Genomic DNA, 19309 nt, shown 5'->3' on the forward strand with positions numbered 1-19309 from the left:
ATATGCTAAAATAAGAATCTAAAACACTAACAGATAAAACTGTAAAATATGATCAAATTAGACAAAACACTAAAAGATAAATCAGTAAAATAGATAGTAACATGGCAAACAATAATTCTACAACTAAAATAGAATAAGATAATATCTAAATCAATAAAACAGACTAAGAAAATAAAATTCAGTTAAAAGCCAGACAGTAAAGGTAGGTCTTAAGTTTGCTTTTAAGAACGATATAAACAAATCCAGATTTGAAGAACCAAAATAAATTAAATTTGTGTCAAATTGTCAACATTTTAATCTAGATAAATGGCATATGAAGAACAGTGTTTATGTCTTTTGCTTGTCTGTGCAGTCTTAACATGATGAGTCATGCAAATATGGCGATAAGAACACACATGTTGAGTCATGCCTGGAAACCACACATATTCTTGCTCTCCATTGTTCAAATAACACGTGAAGATGTGTGAAGGAAGAAAAAGAGTCTGAGAAAGAAGTTCAAACCCTTCCTACTTTCACATCTTCAAACATCAGTTGCATGAGGTGAGCATGCATGTCAAATTGCAGGTTTCAGAGTAATAAAAAATGTCATATGCGGCACCCTTGATTATAGCGTTGCATGTTCTGATAAGCTCCTTGTTTGAAGGCCTTCAGAGAAGATGGTGAGGTATGTAAAATATCTGTAATATCTATAATATAGGAAAAGTTTGCATTAAACACATGGAAAACATACAAAATTTAGAATGTCCGACTTCCGTCTTTGCCGAGCAAATGAAACCCAAGGAGAAATATGTCTAAAATAATGAGAGGAACATGAATATCAATGTTGTGAATAGCATGTTTGTCCCAACTGAGGCTTTCCATGCATTGGGGTCACAATGGCACAGGTTAAACAGGCAAAAAACCCAATTGTTATACATTATTGTAGTCTTCACAACTCGTATATACAAGTTGCGTGAGTTTTTGAGTATAAATTAGCTCAAAGGCTAAACGTAACAGGGGGGCACTATAGAGCCGATGTGCCACATCCGAGACCAACTGCACCACCAAATTACGAATATTATTTGTTGAATTTGGATAAAAGGTTTTATGAGTTTTCAAACATCCCAAGCAACTAAAAAATGTGATTGCATGGTGCAATAATAATAATCTCTACAAAACAATTGCTTCCAAGTCTCATTTATCCAGTGCTATGCTCAGTACTTCCCCAGCAGACATATTTTGGTGATGGGGAACTGAAGTAATAATAAAACTTATCCATGCCAGTGGTTCTCAGCCTTTTTCAAAGTCAAGAACCCCTAAATTGGTACAAACAAGGTCACTGACCCTTATTTGGTTACAGATTGCTTCAGGTAGCTCCCTCTGAAAAGATTTTTGTTGTTATTATATTATTTAGACCAGAATTCTGTAGTTGTCAACTAAATTTGAAGAGATAACTGTGGAGAAAATAAAACCTACAATCAAAATATTCTCTCTTATAACTCTTACTCACATTGGGCTCACTGCTATAGTAAATTAAATACTTAAACTATTCCACAATTTTCTGGGAACCATCTGGAACTCCCACAAGGACCTCAGGGGGTCCCTAGATCCGCTGATTGGGAAGCACTGCTCAAATTTTACCTCGCTGAACACAGAGCTGGTGGTCTATCACTGCCATGATTGGTAGCTTGTTTGTGGCATTGTGAGATTGGGCTGAATCTGAACTAACCCTTTTAAAACACACAAAAAAATTGAAAAGCAGTAACTGAACATTTCCTGTGAAGACTGAGGTCAATGTTGAAAAGACAATGCGTGAAAAGAGTGCTGTCCCTGAGCATCAAAAAGTGATGCTAGAGGGGCACAAAGAGTTTTATAGTGTGACATGCAGCCCACTGACCAAACATCTGCATTCACTGAGGTGGAAGTGAGAATGTGTTGTAAAAAGTATTACATGGATTAGTTCCAAGATATATCTCAGGTTTCAAGGTTCACATTTACTTAATTTATACAGCACTTTAAAAAAGGTTTTGGCACCAAAGACAGAAATAATCGCATACAAGCATAGAGACATATCACCAATTTAAGACCTGCTGAGCCCATATGAGGGCTCTTTTTTTTTTTTTTTCTTTTTTTTTTTTTACATTTTGACTCTATACTTTGATTACTGTCTCTTGAACCCATTGTCATTCCAAGTTGTCACATATGGCTGCTTTGCTAGTGGACTTACACGATCTACATATTACGCTCTAGGTATCCACTTGCATTGGCTGTTGATGCTGCAACCAACACTGGGACGTCAACAGAAAGCACGTGGTTTAGGTTTTTAGAAAAAAGCATCATGGTTTGGCTTTACATTCATATGGGAAGTGAAAACAGGACTTGCGTGTGGAGAGTCCGGGATTTGTTGGATACATCCACCTCTCCTCCCCTACTAACCCTATAGAGAACTTGCCAGCTCCTTATTATGTACCTTACATTGCATTGTTATCGGCAGCATTTCAAACCTGACGTCATGCAGGGGGCATATCATATGTTCACGACAGATGCTGTCCAGCCACATTACCAAACTGGACACCACCCGGGGGGGGGGGACAGCATATCATACCGCCATGAAAGATTTTAGGAGTTACAAACTTATGCTGCCCAGCAGTATATCATACAACCACAAAAGGTGGCTTTGGGCACTGGTGGTGTGTCATATGACTGTGAAAGGTTCCGTTGCTGACCGAAGTAAAAAACTGATATGGCCAACAGTGTATCATGCTGCTACAAAAGGTGGCCTTTAGGTTGCGTAGTGTGGCATAAAAAATCAATGAAAAAGTGTGGTGCAATTTGCAACTTGAGGAAGAAACAGGCAATGGTCACTCATGCCCATTGTCTAAGTTCTTTGGGAAAAATGCTCCTACAAATAAGGTATATTGTTAATATTTTATCTCTTTCCAAAAAAAAAAACAAAAAACACAGAATAATGAATGGTTGACAAAAAAAAACAAGAAAAAAACGCAATTTCAAGTAATGAAAACCATTGTTTAACACGAAGTACTTCAGCCAATGAAAATGACAATCAAAAACCCCGTTTTTACCGAGCAGAAAACCCACCAAAATTCACAATCGACAAAAAAAGCTGAACAGACCATGAATGAAATCTAAACGTATGAAATAAATATGGAAGGCGGCAACAATGCCATATCACGTATTGTTTTACCGACTAGTGCAGTGGCCAATTGCAGTAATAGAGCTAAGCTTTCTTTGGGAACAAAAGATTTAAAACAATGGGAATAAGGTTTTTCTATGGGTACACATATTTTCCCACTTCTCCTTTTTTAACAAGAACAGTTTTGCTCCAGTTGCAAACCCGACCAACCCATGAGGATTTGAATCTGTAGGTTTGCGATCCTCTCTTTTTTCCGAAAAACTGCATGGCCTTACCAAAGTTCCTCCTACTTCAATTGTAACTTTACGATGTTTCAATAACTTTGCATGTGGTAAGTCAGCCTTCCTGTTCCATTTGCCGTAACCTCACGGAGCAATCCCAATAATTTGGTTAAAAGCGTGGCCTTCGGAGGCTTGGTGAGATAGCTGAACCCAGCTCTCAAGGTCCTGAAAATCATAATTCGTGGATTAAAATTGGTCTCCAAACCGGAATACAGACTCTGTCTGTAAGCCATTCTCCAGTAAGGTTTTTATTGTGTGACTGAGCGGACAGGGTTTAAAAACAGTAAGTGCTGAGGCCACAGATCTGCAAGCTGCAAAGGCAGTGGGACATTTTCTGTCAGCTTCATAAACAAACCACGTCACAGAAGATAAGAGGCTTGCTCAGTGAGAAATCGCCTGTGGTTGTAACTCTGGAGAAGATACTCCGTCTCAAAGGGGTTTTTTCCCCACTGTAGCAGTCAGTGGTTCAGAAACAAAAACCATGTAGGGTGATAAACCCGGTATGGCCCCCCCAGGGCCAAAAAAAGACAAAAAAATCTCTGGAGGTAATGAAGGCTCCTGTGGCCAGATGCTGCTTCGGGCTCACAAAACAGGCACTGTCATGGAATCGGATCACCTTCGCAAGGAGGAAGGGTAGCATCAGAGACTCCATTCTTCCTCTGTTCATCCAGTGAAAGAAGCCCGATGTGTAAACAAAAAAACATCTTCTGCATAAAACTTTTACATTTGCCACATTTAATTAAGATTTAAGAGCATATACAGTTTGACAGCAGAGCTTAAGAACATCTTGTCCAGTGGCTAAACTTTGTTGACCCCCAGAGTCACCAAGATTTTACAGGCGCGAAAAATCCCAACTCCCCCCCTCCAATCCTTAAGAAACCCCCCTCCCTCCCCCCCCCAGTATTCAAACTTTCCCCCCCCCCCTATGTTTCCATTTCCCATAGTCTCCCCCCCCCCCCCCCCCCCCCCCCCCCTAAGAAATCTATGCCCCCCCCCCCCTTAAGTAATTAGGGGCTATTACCAGACAACCAGAACCCTGACATGGGAGATCCCTCCTTCTTAAAAATCGATTTCCAGTGAGCAATCTTGGCAGTGGTTATCAGGTTTCTGCTCTATTGTCCCATCCTTCAAAGGAAAGGGTTGTCTGAAGACATCACCACGGTCAGTACTTCTCTTTAGGTCCAGAGGGCCCGCTTGCCTTTAGGTTCGTGAGAATTATCAGCCTTGCAACTTGTTGAATAGGCTTCTCACGACCGCCCAGCACAAGCCCCCACCACCCAACTGGGATTCGCCCGGCAAATCATCCCCATCAGGGTGCCAAAGCAGGATTGACAGGTTTTAACAGTGTTTCTGAACTGGTGGAGCCCCTGGTCCAAGCAACAGCTTAGGATTTTCAAAGCCCGGGGCTGGAGTTGCAAGCCCCGAGAAAACCTTGACGATGTTGAATTTCATAAGGCTATATCTTGTGGCCCCCCTTGTAAGAGGCCCACCCCCCCCCCAACCCGCGGCCATTCATCCCCTCCCAGGCTTTTTTACTTCCGTGCCCCCCCCGTTGTAATCTTCCCGCATCTCGCACACCAACAAGCTTAACCCCCCCCCCACCCCCTTTTGCCCTCCCCGGCTAAAGCAAATCCCCCCCACCCCCCACCCCGTCCCTAAGGAGGTTAGCCCACAATCCCCCCCCCCCCCCCACCCCCCCCCCACACCACCCCATTTTGGCCCCCGTGATCACCCCCACTTCGAAAGCCCAAGGGTAGATCAGAGATATTATTCCTTTCATATCAGTGAAAAAGTGCAGAGGATAGGGTGTAAACAACAAAAACACTCTTCTGCAAAAAACAGTTTTAATTCCCCAATTTTTTATTTTAACTTAATTTTTAATTATATATTATGTTTTGAATTAACATTCAACAGTTTGCGCTACTTTTAGTAAAAATGGGCCTGAAAGATCAAGAATGTTTACAACTGAAAAAATAAAGTAATTTCATTAGGTTTTTTATACCCATTAGTATGAATCAAGACTTTTGGAAAATATAGTCCAGATATCAACGCATACTTTTTTTTTATAAAAGGAGCCCTGAAAAGGTCTTAAAATGCTGGATTTCCACTAGACGCAATAAATAATCCTTAAGAAAGGGTTTTTTTCTTCATTTTTTCCCTAGTTTTTAAAAATAATAAACTTTCCAAACTAATTTCTGATGAATTTGGGTGACATTATTTGTCCCCCCCTCGGTTTTCAACCAGAAAGGGGTTGATGAAATCTACAGCACACTGTTAGTCCCTATTTTGGTGTTTTCAAGAAAAAAAGTAAGTTCTGTGTCTCGCTGTGAAATGTGCAGTCTAGGTTGAGTAACAAAACGATATGGGGCCAACAGTGTAATATTTTTACAAAAAGCAGGATGGACTTTTAAAAATATCTTAGAAAGCTGGGAATTCATTGTAAATGTCCTAATTCTTTAAATTGCTCTACAAAAAGGTTATTACAGCATTTGGGGACCAAGTTATTTATATTGTTGGCTCAACTCTAACTTTTTCACCATGTTTTCAATACATGATGTCTAAGGGGTATGATTGTACCGAAGGCACACAAGATCTGACTCACAAGCCTCTCTGGTTTCATCTGTGAGAAAAGTCAGTTAAAATATGCAGGTTTTTATTTTGTGGTGACTTCATGCGTAGCATGTCACTGAAACAAAAAATGGCAGCAGGGAACGTTTCAGTAATCTATGTACACACCCCTGGTTGCTTGTTTTAAGCCACATGCCGTAAAAATTCCTAATGCATTCCCGCTCTTTTTGCACAAAGACTTGCACGTAAGATCGAACAGATTGCAAAATCTACTTCAATTGAAAAACGGCCTGAATTTTTACAAGTGGCTTCTCACAGGGCAGTTAAAAAAAATTTTGAGAGATAAAATCTTTGAAAGGTTACTCAGCTCCAAGCCCCTGATTTTTTGTCTGTGGGTAGACAATCCATCCCCCCCCTCATCATGCTCACAGCCCATCTCTAATCCCCCAAATCGGGTGGGTTCGTTTTAATTGTGATAAAATCGCCACTGGAACTTCACCTTGGTCCCTCATCAGCACCACATGGAATATCCATAAAGGGGCCTGGAGAGCCACCCAATCTCTTCGCTCAGATGGAAACAGCCTGCAAATGGGATCCAAACAATAGGCTTTACTGTTGGTTCGCCCTTGTCATGGGCTGCCTTGTGGAAACCAAAGAACCACCGGTATGAAACCCCCTAACGGCACTACGCCCACCAGGTTGGAAAAACGGGAAAGGTCGTTCCTCCACAGCTTCTCTGTGATGTAATCTTTTTGCCACAGGAGGAAAAAGTCAGGTAAAAATACACTTTGCAATCGTAGTTAGGTAAAGCAATCCCTGTCCGTCAGCTTCTTCTGTTCCATTTGGCCGTACATTATACACCTCTATCGGGATAAGCTTCTTAAGATTTTGTAAACAGCAGCGCGAGCCCTGGTGAGGCTTGGTGGTATTTGCTGACCACAGAAAAAAAACCAGCTGACAAGGCAAAAACCAAAAAAACAAACAAAGGAGCGATTTGGAGCAGTCTTGAATTCAAGCTCATCACCTCCAAGAATTGTCTTTCCATAAGGTATGGATATGTCTGCATCACGTCTGTAGCTCATGTCCAGTTGAAGAGGCCGCTGAGCTGCGGGAGTTTCGCATTGTTAGCAGGTGGCTCCATGGACAGCCACACCCAGTGCTGGGAGGCCGGGCGATCCAGGTGCAAAGGCAGCTGGGACAGATTTCTGCTCAGCTCCTGGTGGTGGAAGACAACCACGTCAGCAGAGGAGAAAGCAGAGGCGTTGCCAGTGAGAAAAACAGCGGCTGTTGTTGAACATCTCGAGGCATTTGTCTCCGTCGAGCTTGTAAGAGCGGCGAACGGCCAGTGCCACAGCAGGATTTTGAGGTTTTGTAGTAGGGTGTTTCTGCAGAAGGAGCTTCTGGTCCAAAAAGGTATAATAAAGCATAGACAAGATGGAGATGAGGAGGAGGAAAAAGAAGGCTCCTGGTGTTGTCATGGCTGCCGGGCGTTTTCCAGGTCAAAAGGGCACTGATCACTGGAGTGGAACTCTTCGAAAGGAAGGAAGGGTAGATCAGAGATATTATTCCGCTTTCATATCAGTGAAAAGAAGTGCAGAGGATAGGGTGTAAACAACAAAAACATCTTCTGCAAAAAACAGTTTTAATTCCCCAATTTTTTATTTTTAATTAATTTTAATTATATATTATGTTTGACATCAAATTAGACATTTGTCAGTTGGCTACTTTTGTAAAAATGGGCCTGAAAGATCAAAGATGTTACAACTGATGAAAAATAAAGTAATCATTAGGCTTTTTCCCTAGTATGGTCAAACTTTTGGAAAATATAGAAAAGAATATCAACGCATAACTTTTTTTATAAAGGAGCAATAAGACCTGAAAAGGTCTTTAAAAATGCTAAATATTTTTTCAAATACTTTTAAATGTAGAGTTAAGAAATTATAAATATAGGGTTTTTAAAAAAAATTTTTTCTTCATTTTTTCCCCTAGCTTTTTAAAAATAATAATTTCCAAATTTCTTGCAATTTGGGTGACATTATTTGTCAGGTTGCTCATCTACTTTTTCCCCATGTTTTCAAAAGAAAGGTTGATGAAATCTACACCACTGTTAGTATCTTCTTCTGGTGTTTTCAGAAAGAAAAGTAAGTTCTGCTTCTGCTGAATGTTGTTTCCTTTAGGTTTCGTGATAATTATTGCTCACTTGCAACTGTTTAAAAATATCACTTTAAAGGCACAGACTTGAAATTAAATTGTTTCCAAATCATCAAATTATTACAGCAGGTGAAGGTTTAAAGTCATTTCTGACTAATGCAAATCACAAATGTCTAACTGCTGATGATTTTATCATAATAAGTCACTTCTTGATGAGTTAATTTTAATAACGTTCTTCTGTGGGTTAATGATGAGGCATATTGTGACACAAAACTGGCAGCAGGAAGACTTCAAAAGATGACACACACCCTGGTTGTTGGCACACCACAAGCTTAACACTAAATTCATAACCGAGCTTTTGAACAGGGAGAGATAAAAAAGATCGAAAACAGATTGAAAATTCTTAATAAAATCCCTTAGGCCTGATTTTTTACAGTTTCCATCACTCAGAGGACCCATACAGTAGCATTTTCTACACTATCTGTAGTAAAATGTAAATATCAGCAGGAGGATTTGTGTAAAACAACAAAAACATCTTCTGCAAAAAAACAGTTTTAATTCCCCAATTTTTTATTTTTAATTAATTTTAATTATATATTATGTTTGACATCAAATTAGACATTCATCAGTTGGCTACTTTTGTAAAAATGGGCCTGAAAGAACAATAGATGTTACAACTGATGAAAAATAAAGAAATCATTAGGTTTTTTCCCTAGTATGGTCAAACTTTTGGAAAATATAGAAAAGCATATCAACGTATAACTTTTTTTTATAAAGGAGCAATAAGACCTGAAAAGGTCTTTAAAATGCTAAATATTCTTTCAAATACTTTTAAATATAGAGTTAAGAGAATTATAAATATAGGGTTGTTTTTTTTCCCTAGCTTTTTAAAAATAATAATTTCCAAATCTACTAATTTCTTGCAATTTGGGTGACATTATTTGTCAGGTTGCTCATCTACTTTTTCCCCATGTTTTCAAAAGAAAGGGTTGATGAAATCTACAACACTGTTAGTGTCTTCTTCTGGTGTTTTCAGAAAGAAAAGTAAGTTATGTGTCATATGACTGTGAAATGTTCCGTCTGACCGAGTAACAAACTGATATGGCCCAACAGTGTATCATGTTGCTACAAAAGGTGGCTTTAGGTTGCGTTGGTGGCATAAATCACTGAAAAAGTGGTGGTATTTGGCAACTTGAGAACAGGGACGGGCTGGTCACTCATGCCCATTGTCTAAGTTCTTTGGGAAAAATGCTCTACAAATAAGGTTATTGTTAATATTTTTATCTCTTTCCAACAAAAGTTTTTGCTCAGTTGACTAAACTTAACCACCTTCACCATTGAATACATGATTCAAGTACTTCAGTATGAAGTACATCAAGGCCCCGAGCAGACCAACAATCAAATCAACGTATTTCAGGTGAGTAATGAAATCTAAAATATCACGTATTGTTTACCGTACTCAGTGGCTTGCAGTAAGAGCAAGCTTTTCTCTGCGGTTTAAACAAATGGAAAATGTTTATCTATGGGTACACACAGGTTCCCACTTCCGCTTTTTTACAGAACACACAGCAAACCCGACCAACCCCCTTGAGATTTGAATCTGTGGTATGCAGTTCCTCTCTTTTTTCCAAAACTGCATGGCTGACAGACATGTGTGATCCTACTTCAATTGTAACTTTACGATGTTTCATATTTGCATGTGGTAAGCCAGCGGCATCAGCAATCCCAATAAAAAAAAAACACCTTAGAGGCCTGAAGAGATAAAATCTTAGGTGTTAACCCCCAGCTCTCAAGGTCCTGATAGACTCTGTTGGCTGGTAAACTGGGGTACCGAACACAGATCTGACACAGCCTCTCTCTCCAGTCAGTGTAGGTTTTTATTTTGTGACTGCGGCGCCACTGGAAGTACTTCTCATAGGCCCGCCTGTCTGCAGCCACATGCTTCAGATGAGCAGCCAGATCTGCTTCGCTCGTAAAATCGGCCACATGGATAAAGGAACCAGGAGGAGCCAAAGCTTCGTAGGTCGCCCTGCTGGGGCCGAGAACCACCGGTATGGCCCCAGCTTGGAAAGCGTTCCTCCACAGCTTCTCTGTGATGTAATAATCTTTTGCCACAGAGTTCTCAAAAGACAGGTAAAAAATACACTTTGCAATCGTAGGTAGCAGCATCCTGTCCGTCAGCTTCTTCCTGTTCCATTTGCCGTACACCTCTATCGGGATATGCTTCTTAAGATTTTGGTAAACAGCAGCGCGAGCCTGGTGAGGCCGGTATTTGCTGACCACCCAGCTGACAAGGCAGGAGCGATTTGGAGCAGTCCTGAATTCAAGCTCATCACCTCCAAGAATTGTCTTTCCATAAGGTATGGATATGTCTGCATCACGTCTGTAGCTCATTGTCCAGTTGAAGAGGCCGCTGAGCTGCGGGAGTTTCGCATTGTTAGCAGGTGGCTCCATGGACAGCCACACCCAGTGCTGGGAGGCCGGGCGATCCAGGTGCAAAGGCAGCTGGGACAGATTTCTGCTCAGCTCCTGGTGGTGGAAGACAACCACGTCAGCAGAGGAGAAAGCAGAGGTGTTGCCAGTGAGAAAACAGCGGCTGATGTTGAACATCTCGAGGCATTTGTCTCCGTCGAGCTTGTAAGAGCGGCCGAACGGCCAGTGCCACAGCAGGATTTTGAGGTTTTTCCGAGCAATACATGTAGGGTGTTTCTGCAGAAGGAGCTTCTGGTCCAAAAAGGTATAATAAAGCATAGACAAGATGGAGATGAGGAGGAGGAGAAAGAAGGCTCCTGGTGTTGTCATGGCTGCCGGGCGTTTTCCAGGTCAAAAGGGCACTGATCACTGGAGTGGAACTCTTCGAAAGGAAGGAGGGTAGATCAGAGATATTATTCCGCTTTCATATCAGTGAAAGAAGTGCAGAGGATAGGGTGTAAACAACAAAAACATCTTCTGCAAAAAACAGTTTTAATTCCCATTTTTTTATTTTTAATTAATTTTAATTATATATTATGTTTGACATCAAATTAGACATTTGTCAGTTGGCTACTTTTGTAAAAATGGGCCTGAAAGATCAAAGATGTTACAACTGATGAAAAATAAAGTAATCATTAGGCTTTTTCCCTAGTATGGTCAAACTTTTGGAAAATATAGAAAAGAATATCAACGCATAACTTTTTTTATAAAGGAGCAATAAGACCTGAAAAGGTCTTTAAAATGCTAAATATTTTTTCAAATACTTTTAAATGTAGAGTTAAGAAAATTATAAATATAGGGTTTTTTATTTATTTTTTTTTTTTTCTTCATTTTTTCCCCTAGCTTTTTAAAAATAATAATTTCCAAATTTCTTGCATTTGGGTGACATTATTTGTCAGGTTGCTCATCTACTTTTTCCCCATGTTTTCAAAAGAAAGGGTTGATGAAATCTACACCACTGTTAGTATCTTCTTCTGGTGTTTTAAGAAAGAAAAGTAAGTTCTGCTTCTGCTGAATGTTTCCTTTAGGTTTCGTAATAATTATTGCTCACTTGTTAACTGTTTAAAAATATCACTTTAAAGGCACAGACTTGAAATTAAATTGTTTGCAAATCATCAAATTATTACAGCAGGTGAAGGTTTAAAGTCATTTCTGACTAATGCAAATCACAAATGTCTAACTGCTGATGATTTTATCATAATAAGTCACTTCTTGATGAGTTAATTTTAATAACGTTCTTCTGTGGGTTAATGATGAGGCATATTGTGACACAAAACTGGCAGCAGGAGGACTTCAAAAGATGGCACACCCTGGTTGTTGGCACACCACAAGCTTAACACTAAATTCATAACCGAGCTTTTGAACAGGGAGAGATAAAAAAGATCAAAAACAGATTGAAAATTCTTAATAAAATCCCTTAGGCCTGATTTTTACAGTTTCCATCACTCAGAGGACCCATGCAGTAGCATTTTCTACACTATCTGTAGTAAAATTATCAGCAGGAGGATTTGAATGAAATAAAAATGAGATTGGCAGAGTTGTTGCCACTTACCCAGCGGCATCAGGCTTCCCGTACAGCTTTGTCGTACACAACACACATGAAGGAAATCCTGCCCCCAAAAGGTTTTGACTCATCTGTTTCTTTACACTTCACACACACACGCACACGCACACACGCCCACACACACACACACACACACACACACACACACACACACACACACACACACACACACACATGCACACACCCACACACACACACACACACACACACACACACGCGCGCGCGCACACACACTCACACACAGGGCAGAAGGGTGTGCTGGTTACAACCCCAAGAAGTGGTCAGCGGAAAGAAAGAAACAGCAGCAAAAAGTAAAAATAGTCATTCGCTTTTCTTTATAGAGTCTGAACTACACATTAACTTCTTGGTGGGTACATTGAGTGTAGCTGTGTTTACTCTCATGTAAAGCTGGTTTAGGGTTAGAGGGTGGTGAAGCCCTCGCCCATCACCACAGACACCTGCCACCCTGTTTCACAGTCAGTCACAGTTTAACTTAACTTGCCAAAATGCTTGTGCATTTGCTGTTTGCAGAATCAGCACAGCCATTGTGACAGTTGCTGTAAAAGTGGTACCATTGCTGATTTCATTTTTTTTTTTTTTTTTACCACAAGCTGGCTCTTCCTGTTCTTGCAGCTCTGCAGAGGAAAGAAAGGGGCACAGGGTTACACAGCTCCTGTAGGCACCAACCACAACCGTTTTGACAAGCTGTTTTGTCCTTGGCCTCCCACTTCAATTTGGGTTTCAATGCAGAAACTGGTTGCGCGCTTTTTTGACTCGCACACCTTTTGCTTTTGATTTACCCTAATGCATTGCTGTAACTCACATATTTAATTGAATTTGTTTTGTATGTTTCTAAACTAAATCATCAATACTGTCATATTTCAGGTTTTTGGTGTAAGGTCTAACTGTTCCAATGATGGTTCCAAATTAATTTTAAGCTTTGAAGAACCAAACATGATTAAGAGTCTGTAGCCTCTGTGCAACAACTTCTCACCCCAACTTGACAAATGTTGCTGCTTTACACTTGATCTCTGTGTCTACATATTACACTCTATGTTCCCTTCTGTGTGTGCTCATTACATTGCGGGATGCTACTACTGTGATGTCAGCAAATGCACATGATGGGATGATGCAGCACATGGTTATGTTAGGATAACACAAGCACATGGCAACCAATGTTGGAATGTCAACAAACATGTACATGGTTAGGTTAAGGAGAAGGAGGCACATGGTAAGATGTAGAAAAAAAAACCCATCACATTGAGACAGGAAGGTAACACCAGACTCTCGCATAAAAGTTCACGGTTTGGTGGACCTGCTCTACCTCTTGAGCCATGCGACTTGAATAATCAGAAGACTAAAAAAGTGATATACCAGTGAAGTCCATTTACCATTTTTCACAAAACTGGCTGACTTATGGGACTGCAAACAATAGGGAAGTAAAGATGATGCCAGCCAAATACACCAGCCTTAATGACACAAATGCACTAGAGGGCAGCACAGTCTCTCAATCATAATGTTTTATTCATCTCCTATTAGAGGTGGTTTGAGGTGACTGTCCAACAGAAATGATGTACTGATTTCTTTTCTTGTGCAACTACAAAAACAAGCTTTCAGTCAGCTATACTTATGAAAATATATCCATGAGTAAAACGGAAAAACAGAAATATTCATATTTATGAGTAATTTTGCTGTGAAAATAGTGATGGGAAAAACATATGTTGTTCAATTCAAATATTTAATACAGATGCTCTTAGATATTAGTGACCAGATATTCTTTGCCTCTGTCTTTTCCCGTTGCAGACTTCAACCATATGTAAGTAATATACCTGAGCCACTTGGCTTTATTTCTTTCAAAAACATGGTAAGAGGGTAATGAAAATGTAAAAGAAAGTTTATTGAATCTAAGCCAAAAATGTAAAAAAGACAAAAAACAAAAACAACAAAAACAAGGATAAAAACCAACAAAAAAACAAGAAAATGACTTAAAGTGCAAAATGTTTTTTCCTCTGTATTTTTTTCTGTAACATAATTTAAATATATAATTAAGATATTTATGAATATATTTTTCTTGACCCCCCTCCCCCCACACCCCCCCCCCCCCTTTTTTTTTGCTTATTTCTGTCTCCCCCAGCTTCTTTCCATTAATTATCTTGTCACCACTTACACATTTACTATTCTTATTTTAGACTTTCAATTTCAAATCAGTCTAGTTTCAGTTCATTTCTTTAGAGGGTTTACTCATTTCATTTTATTTTTTTAGTTTCAGTATTAGTATATATATGTATATAGATAGATAGATAGATAGATATACTTTATTGATCTCAAAAAACTGAGAAATTGGGATGTAGCAGCGCCATACAGTAAGAACAAGAATAAAGAGCACACATTATTAATAGAATATATATATATATATATAATATGGAGGACATTTGTAAGAGGCAAGACATTAAAAGTTCATTATAGCTATTAAAATTCAAACACTATATTTTGTGTCTCCATTAGACTGGGTACTCCCAGTCTAAAAAAAATATATGCACCAGTGCCTCATCAAGCTTGTTGTTGACAAATCTTACCTGATTTTACCTTCTACTGATGAAGGTCAAAACTAAAGGCATTTATTTTTTATTTCATTTAAGTTAGTTTTGTAAGTACATAAAATTATTTCAGTCTGTTTTTTATTTATTTATTTATTTTTTTTCACTAAAGACTAGTTTTTATTCTTATTTCATACAATTAAATTTTATTTTCACAGTGAGTTTTAGTTTTTAGTGACTAATAATAACCTGAGTATGCATCGTACTTGTTGATCATGGTGACACACATCCATCTGGACGTTTATAACATCTTAAATTGCGCCCTTCAAACACATGAACCATGAAACTCTACATGTGCTCTGTGGTAAGTAAGGTAAAGTCACTAAATTTGTACCCATAAGTAGATTTGCTTTATAGCAAAAGATGAGGCATTCTTCTTGACATAGATTTTACAAACAACACTGTGATCTAAAGGTGATCCCTCTCTGCCTGATAGCAGAAAAACTGAAGTCATTCTTGATATATTTAATTATAGTGTTTACATAAAACTGATATTATTTATTATATATCAGGTTCTTTGTCATGCCTTGATAAAGGCCCTGTGTGGCTGAAACATGTCGGCTTAATTTTTATGTGTTCCATCATGAACTAGCCTTGATAATAAAGCTTTTTATCATAAGAAAAGTGCCTTGGTTAAGCCCCTTAAAAAAAACAAATGTTTTATTTTATTTTACTTCATTTATTCGACAGGATGGATATATATATATATATATATATATATATATATATATATATATATATATATATATCTTGAAATGTTTCATTTGCATTGGCACAAAAAAAAAAAAAAGCGAAAAAAAAGTGTCCTTCGTGGCAAACGGACGTCATTAAGTGCACCTAAGAAATTAGGAGAGCTTTTGTTTTTAAAGGGCAGACCGGAAGTGTAGTTCTCCATCACCGTGGTTAGCTTCACGTGAGGCTGTGTCCACTGGTTTCCTGCTCCAACACAGACCTTAGCACTACCACACCGAGCGGATTCCGCAGCGGCAGCTAGCAGCCGGTGCTCCACCGACACACCGAGGATGACAGCCGGAACACAAACAGTCCCGACACGACTTCCACCGACACTCACCGGCTAACAAGCAACAAACTGAACAGTTTACCGGTAATATTAACTACTGTCAGCTTGGGCCGACACGTTTCAGCACCGTGACAGGCTCGGACGGGATGCCCGGGACCGGGAGACACATTCCCCGTTTATTTAAACCCAGTCACAGGCCACCGCTGATATGCTAATTTGGTAAATTTGTGCCATAGTGAAGCAGAAGTGGGAGGCAAAAAAATGGGATTCCTGCACCAGCTCCATCTCCTGCTGTGGAAGAATATCTCTCTGAAGAGGAGGGGGCCGGTAAGAAACATGTTTGTTTACATGACAGTGTGTGAAATGTTGTAAATGTAAAAAAAAAAAAAAAAAGAGGACAGAAGAGACGTCTCTCTCTCTCTCTCTTTGGGAAGCAGACGGGCGTCGATTTTAGCCGCTGCTGCTGCTCCATTTCCCGCAGCCGTATTTTGGGCTAAGTGTGCCAGCACCTGTCTGTGTCTGCAAATGTTCCCATCAGGCGTTACAATAACACTGCAGTGAGCTTAATAACGAGCACGGTGATGAGGAGGAGGATGATGTCCACGCAGATTTCCTGTTATGTTGTTGGGAAGCTGTTCTATGTATGTGCTCATACTGTCAAACAGGTAGTTGTTTGTGGATAAACAGTTGTGTAATCCCTGCCTGTGTTTATTAGTTTATATTTTTTTAAAGGGCCTATACAGTGTATGTAAGATCAGGGTGTGTTGACATGAGGTTATCAAGCTTTTTATTTTATCATATCCATAAGGTGCAAAAAAGAGTCTGATGCAATCACAGGATTATACAACAATCATATTATTTATACTGACATAAAAACATGTATAACAAGCTGTCACTGTCACTTTAAGAATCAACCTGATGAAAATATTCTAGAGAAAATATCCTGCAATATTTATGTGAATAGGAACATGATAGAAGTTTCTGCTGTTGCCATACTGCTTATGACAGTAGTGTATAACTTTTTTTCTTTTTAAAAAAGCTTTTTAAACCTTTTGGAATTTCAGGTTTTTCAATTTTAGAAACCCAGAACAGTCCCTGAAGAACACTAGTCAGAAGAGGGAAAAAAATCTAATCAAATAAATAGGAATTTAGTCATTTCAAAAGAGAAAACAAAAAAAAAATTACAACAGGATTGAACTGGTGACGTGATATGAAAAAAAAGTCAGATTCTAATCACACCACTGCCAAGTGTCCGCACAGTCTCTAGTAAAGGAGTGTTTAGATATTTCCCTTTGGTGCGGATTTAGGTTGTTTTATAGTGATCAAATTTTTATTTAGTTTTTGTGCAGAGTTTATTAATAAATCATAAATACATAGCCACGTCTCATCCATATGTGCCCATTTGTTTTTACATATTTTTTCTCCTTCCCTTCCAACCCTGGCTTGCTTAGAATGACTCGTGATGTCTAAGTCGTATAATTCAAAAACAAACAAAACAGAAATAAATAAGACAAAAAGGTGAAAGATTAAGAAAAAAAGGATGTAGGTTCTTGTCATATAGGATAATAAAATTGTTTTTAGAATAAATTATATGAATCATATGAAAGCATAATAAAATGCCTAGAAAAGACTCCTCTGAAATACAATATTGCACTTTATTTAAAGCTGTAAAGGACATATGCAAAAAAAAAGGAAACACTGAAGCAGTGGATGTTGCACTAGCCTGACCTGTAGTCACTAATATGTGACAAACTCCGGAAACACAAGATCCTACATTCCCCATAGGGCATGGCAATATGAAGAAAATCAAATGTCACAATATTTTTGACCATATACCTCTGTCAATACTGTGATGATATTGTAAGGTTGACTATTTGTGCTTTTGCAAAAAAAAATATTAACACAATGAGATTTTGATGAATAATTATCAGTAATCTGGATATAATGACTGAGTGGGTAAGGGCAAATAATCGAACAGCTAGGACAATTTGATAAGTTTAAAAAATGACGTCACTTTGCTGTAATGTAGCCTTTAAAACCAGAAAAAGATGTCACAGTATTGCTATAGTTAAAATCCAAGACAATATCTAGTCTCATCAAAATGTTTATGTAATGTTGATATAATGTTTTGACTTAATTCCCCATAATGTCAGTTGATATAATAATAACTTTTTAATTGCCGTCTCTAATATGCCAATAACTTTTAAACTCCACATATTCAGTTTGACGTGAAAATCTTAACTTAAGTCACACTTAGTAGAATCTCTTGTTCCTTTCAACCGTTTCCAGAGTGGTGTGAACGTTTTCAACGCGTGATAACAGCTGGATAGTGGTGAGAAAGACTGCAAAATGTGGAAGAAAGCTCTTGAAAAACTTTCACAATTAGATGTTGAGTACATATTTTGGTAAACAGCGGTGTCAGAGGTCAGGAAAGAACTCTCGAGCTCAACCATGCAGTCTCCACGTCTGAGCTAAGATACTCCTGCAATGTCTCTTGAGTAACTCTCTCAGACCTGACTCATCTCTTAGACACACCAAACCGACATCAGGAAAATAGTGTCAACAAAAGCCGACTGTTAGGTTGTCTGATGTCGTCTGTGTCTCAGCACATAAACACACAACAAAAAACTACAGCTGACGGCCAACCAGCATGTACGTTCTGCTCCTACTTGAGAGGAAAAAAACTCTCCATACCTGCAGACGGCGCGTCTGTATTTGTCATTCAAAAAGAGAAACCAGGAAACTGTCTTTACGCTAGTTAACCAGTTAGCGCAAAAGTTAATATGAATGTTAGCTCGCTACAGCGATCACAGTTCTTTGCATGGCATCAATAGCGAAAGTACACATAAAAATTACTGCTACTCTGACCATCCTGCTGTGTTTATTTGAATAGAAAAGGCTATTGTGTTTCCATTCTGTTTCTAAAAACAAGACATTTAAAAAAGATGATAGATGTAGATGATGCCTGCGTCATATTTTGCTCCTTATGTGAGTGGGAGAACAAGAGAGGGAGGTAAGGAAGAGGGCTGTTTTCAGCTCTCTCGCTAAAACACCGATATTAAAACTTTTTTGCCTTTTTAGGTTTATTTAATGATCATGGTTAGCGTGAGGAAGGCTCACAACCACCTCTAACAGTGAAACAGCTGTTGTAGTTTCAGTTTCATCATTTACTGTTTTTATTGTGTAAATTCTGCTGCCTGTTACAATATCAGACATGCAGAAGCATAGAATGACAGGACGTTGAATTGGGACTTTTATGCATTTATCATTTTACTGGATGTATACTTTACAACAGAAGGCAATGAAATTGTAAATATAGACAAGGCATGTAGATCTATATTTCACTTTGTTCGTGTAAGTTTTTTTTTCCGACAACTTGGAATTGACTTTTTCAAAGTATCACATAGTTTATTAGAATGACTTTGTGCATAAGAGGTGATGATGAGATCATCTATTCATTAAAAGTAGATAAAAGGTAGAACTTGACGCATTTAATATCTCTGTGCATTTTTTACCTGCTGT

The 19309-nt window shown here is 38.8% G+C and overlaps 2 protein-coding genes across 4 annotated transcripts in view; one reads left to right on the forward strand and one right to left on the reverse strand.

The window, feature by feature from the left end:
• Positions 1-7060: 7060 nt before the first annotated feature.
• Positions 7061-12216, reverse strand: LOC121944094 (alpha-(1,3)-fucosyltransferase 7-like). Its single transcript, XM_042487767.1, has 4 exons — positions 12158-12216; positions 9877-10987; positions 7414-7512; positions 7061-7198 (listed from the first exon to the last, which is right to left on the reverse strand). The coding sequence occupies exons 2-4, from the start codon at positions 10933-10935 to the stop codon at positions 7061-7063; spliced, it is 1296 nt and encodes a 431-aa protein (XP_042343701.1). The 5' UTR covers positions 10936-10987; positions 12158-12216.
• A 3510-nt stretch (positions 12217-15726) lies between these two features.
• abca2 (ATP-binding cassette, sub-family A (ABC1), member 2) overlaps positions 15727-19309 on the forward strand; it is an 86521-nt gene continuing 82938 nt past the window's right edge. For 2 of the 3 annotated variants that reach the window (XM_042488847.1, XM_042488849.1), the window contains exon 1: positions 15727-16114. In XM_042488847.1, coding sequence (XP_042344781.1) covers positions 16049-16114 — 66 coding nt within the window. In that variant the 5' untranslated portion in view covers positions 15727-16048. The remainder of the gene's footprint in view (positions 16115-19309) is intronic. The other variant, XM_042488848.1, reaches the window with a different exon arrangement.

Source organism: Plectropomus leopardus, chromosome 6 (assembly GCF_008729295.1).
Source record: "Plectropomus leopardus isolate mb chromosome 6, YSFRI_Pleo_2.0, whole genome shotgun sequence".
NCBI classification, from domain to species: Eukaryota; Metazoa; Chordata; class Actinopteri; order Perciformes; family Serranidae; genus Plectropomus; species Plectropomus leopardus.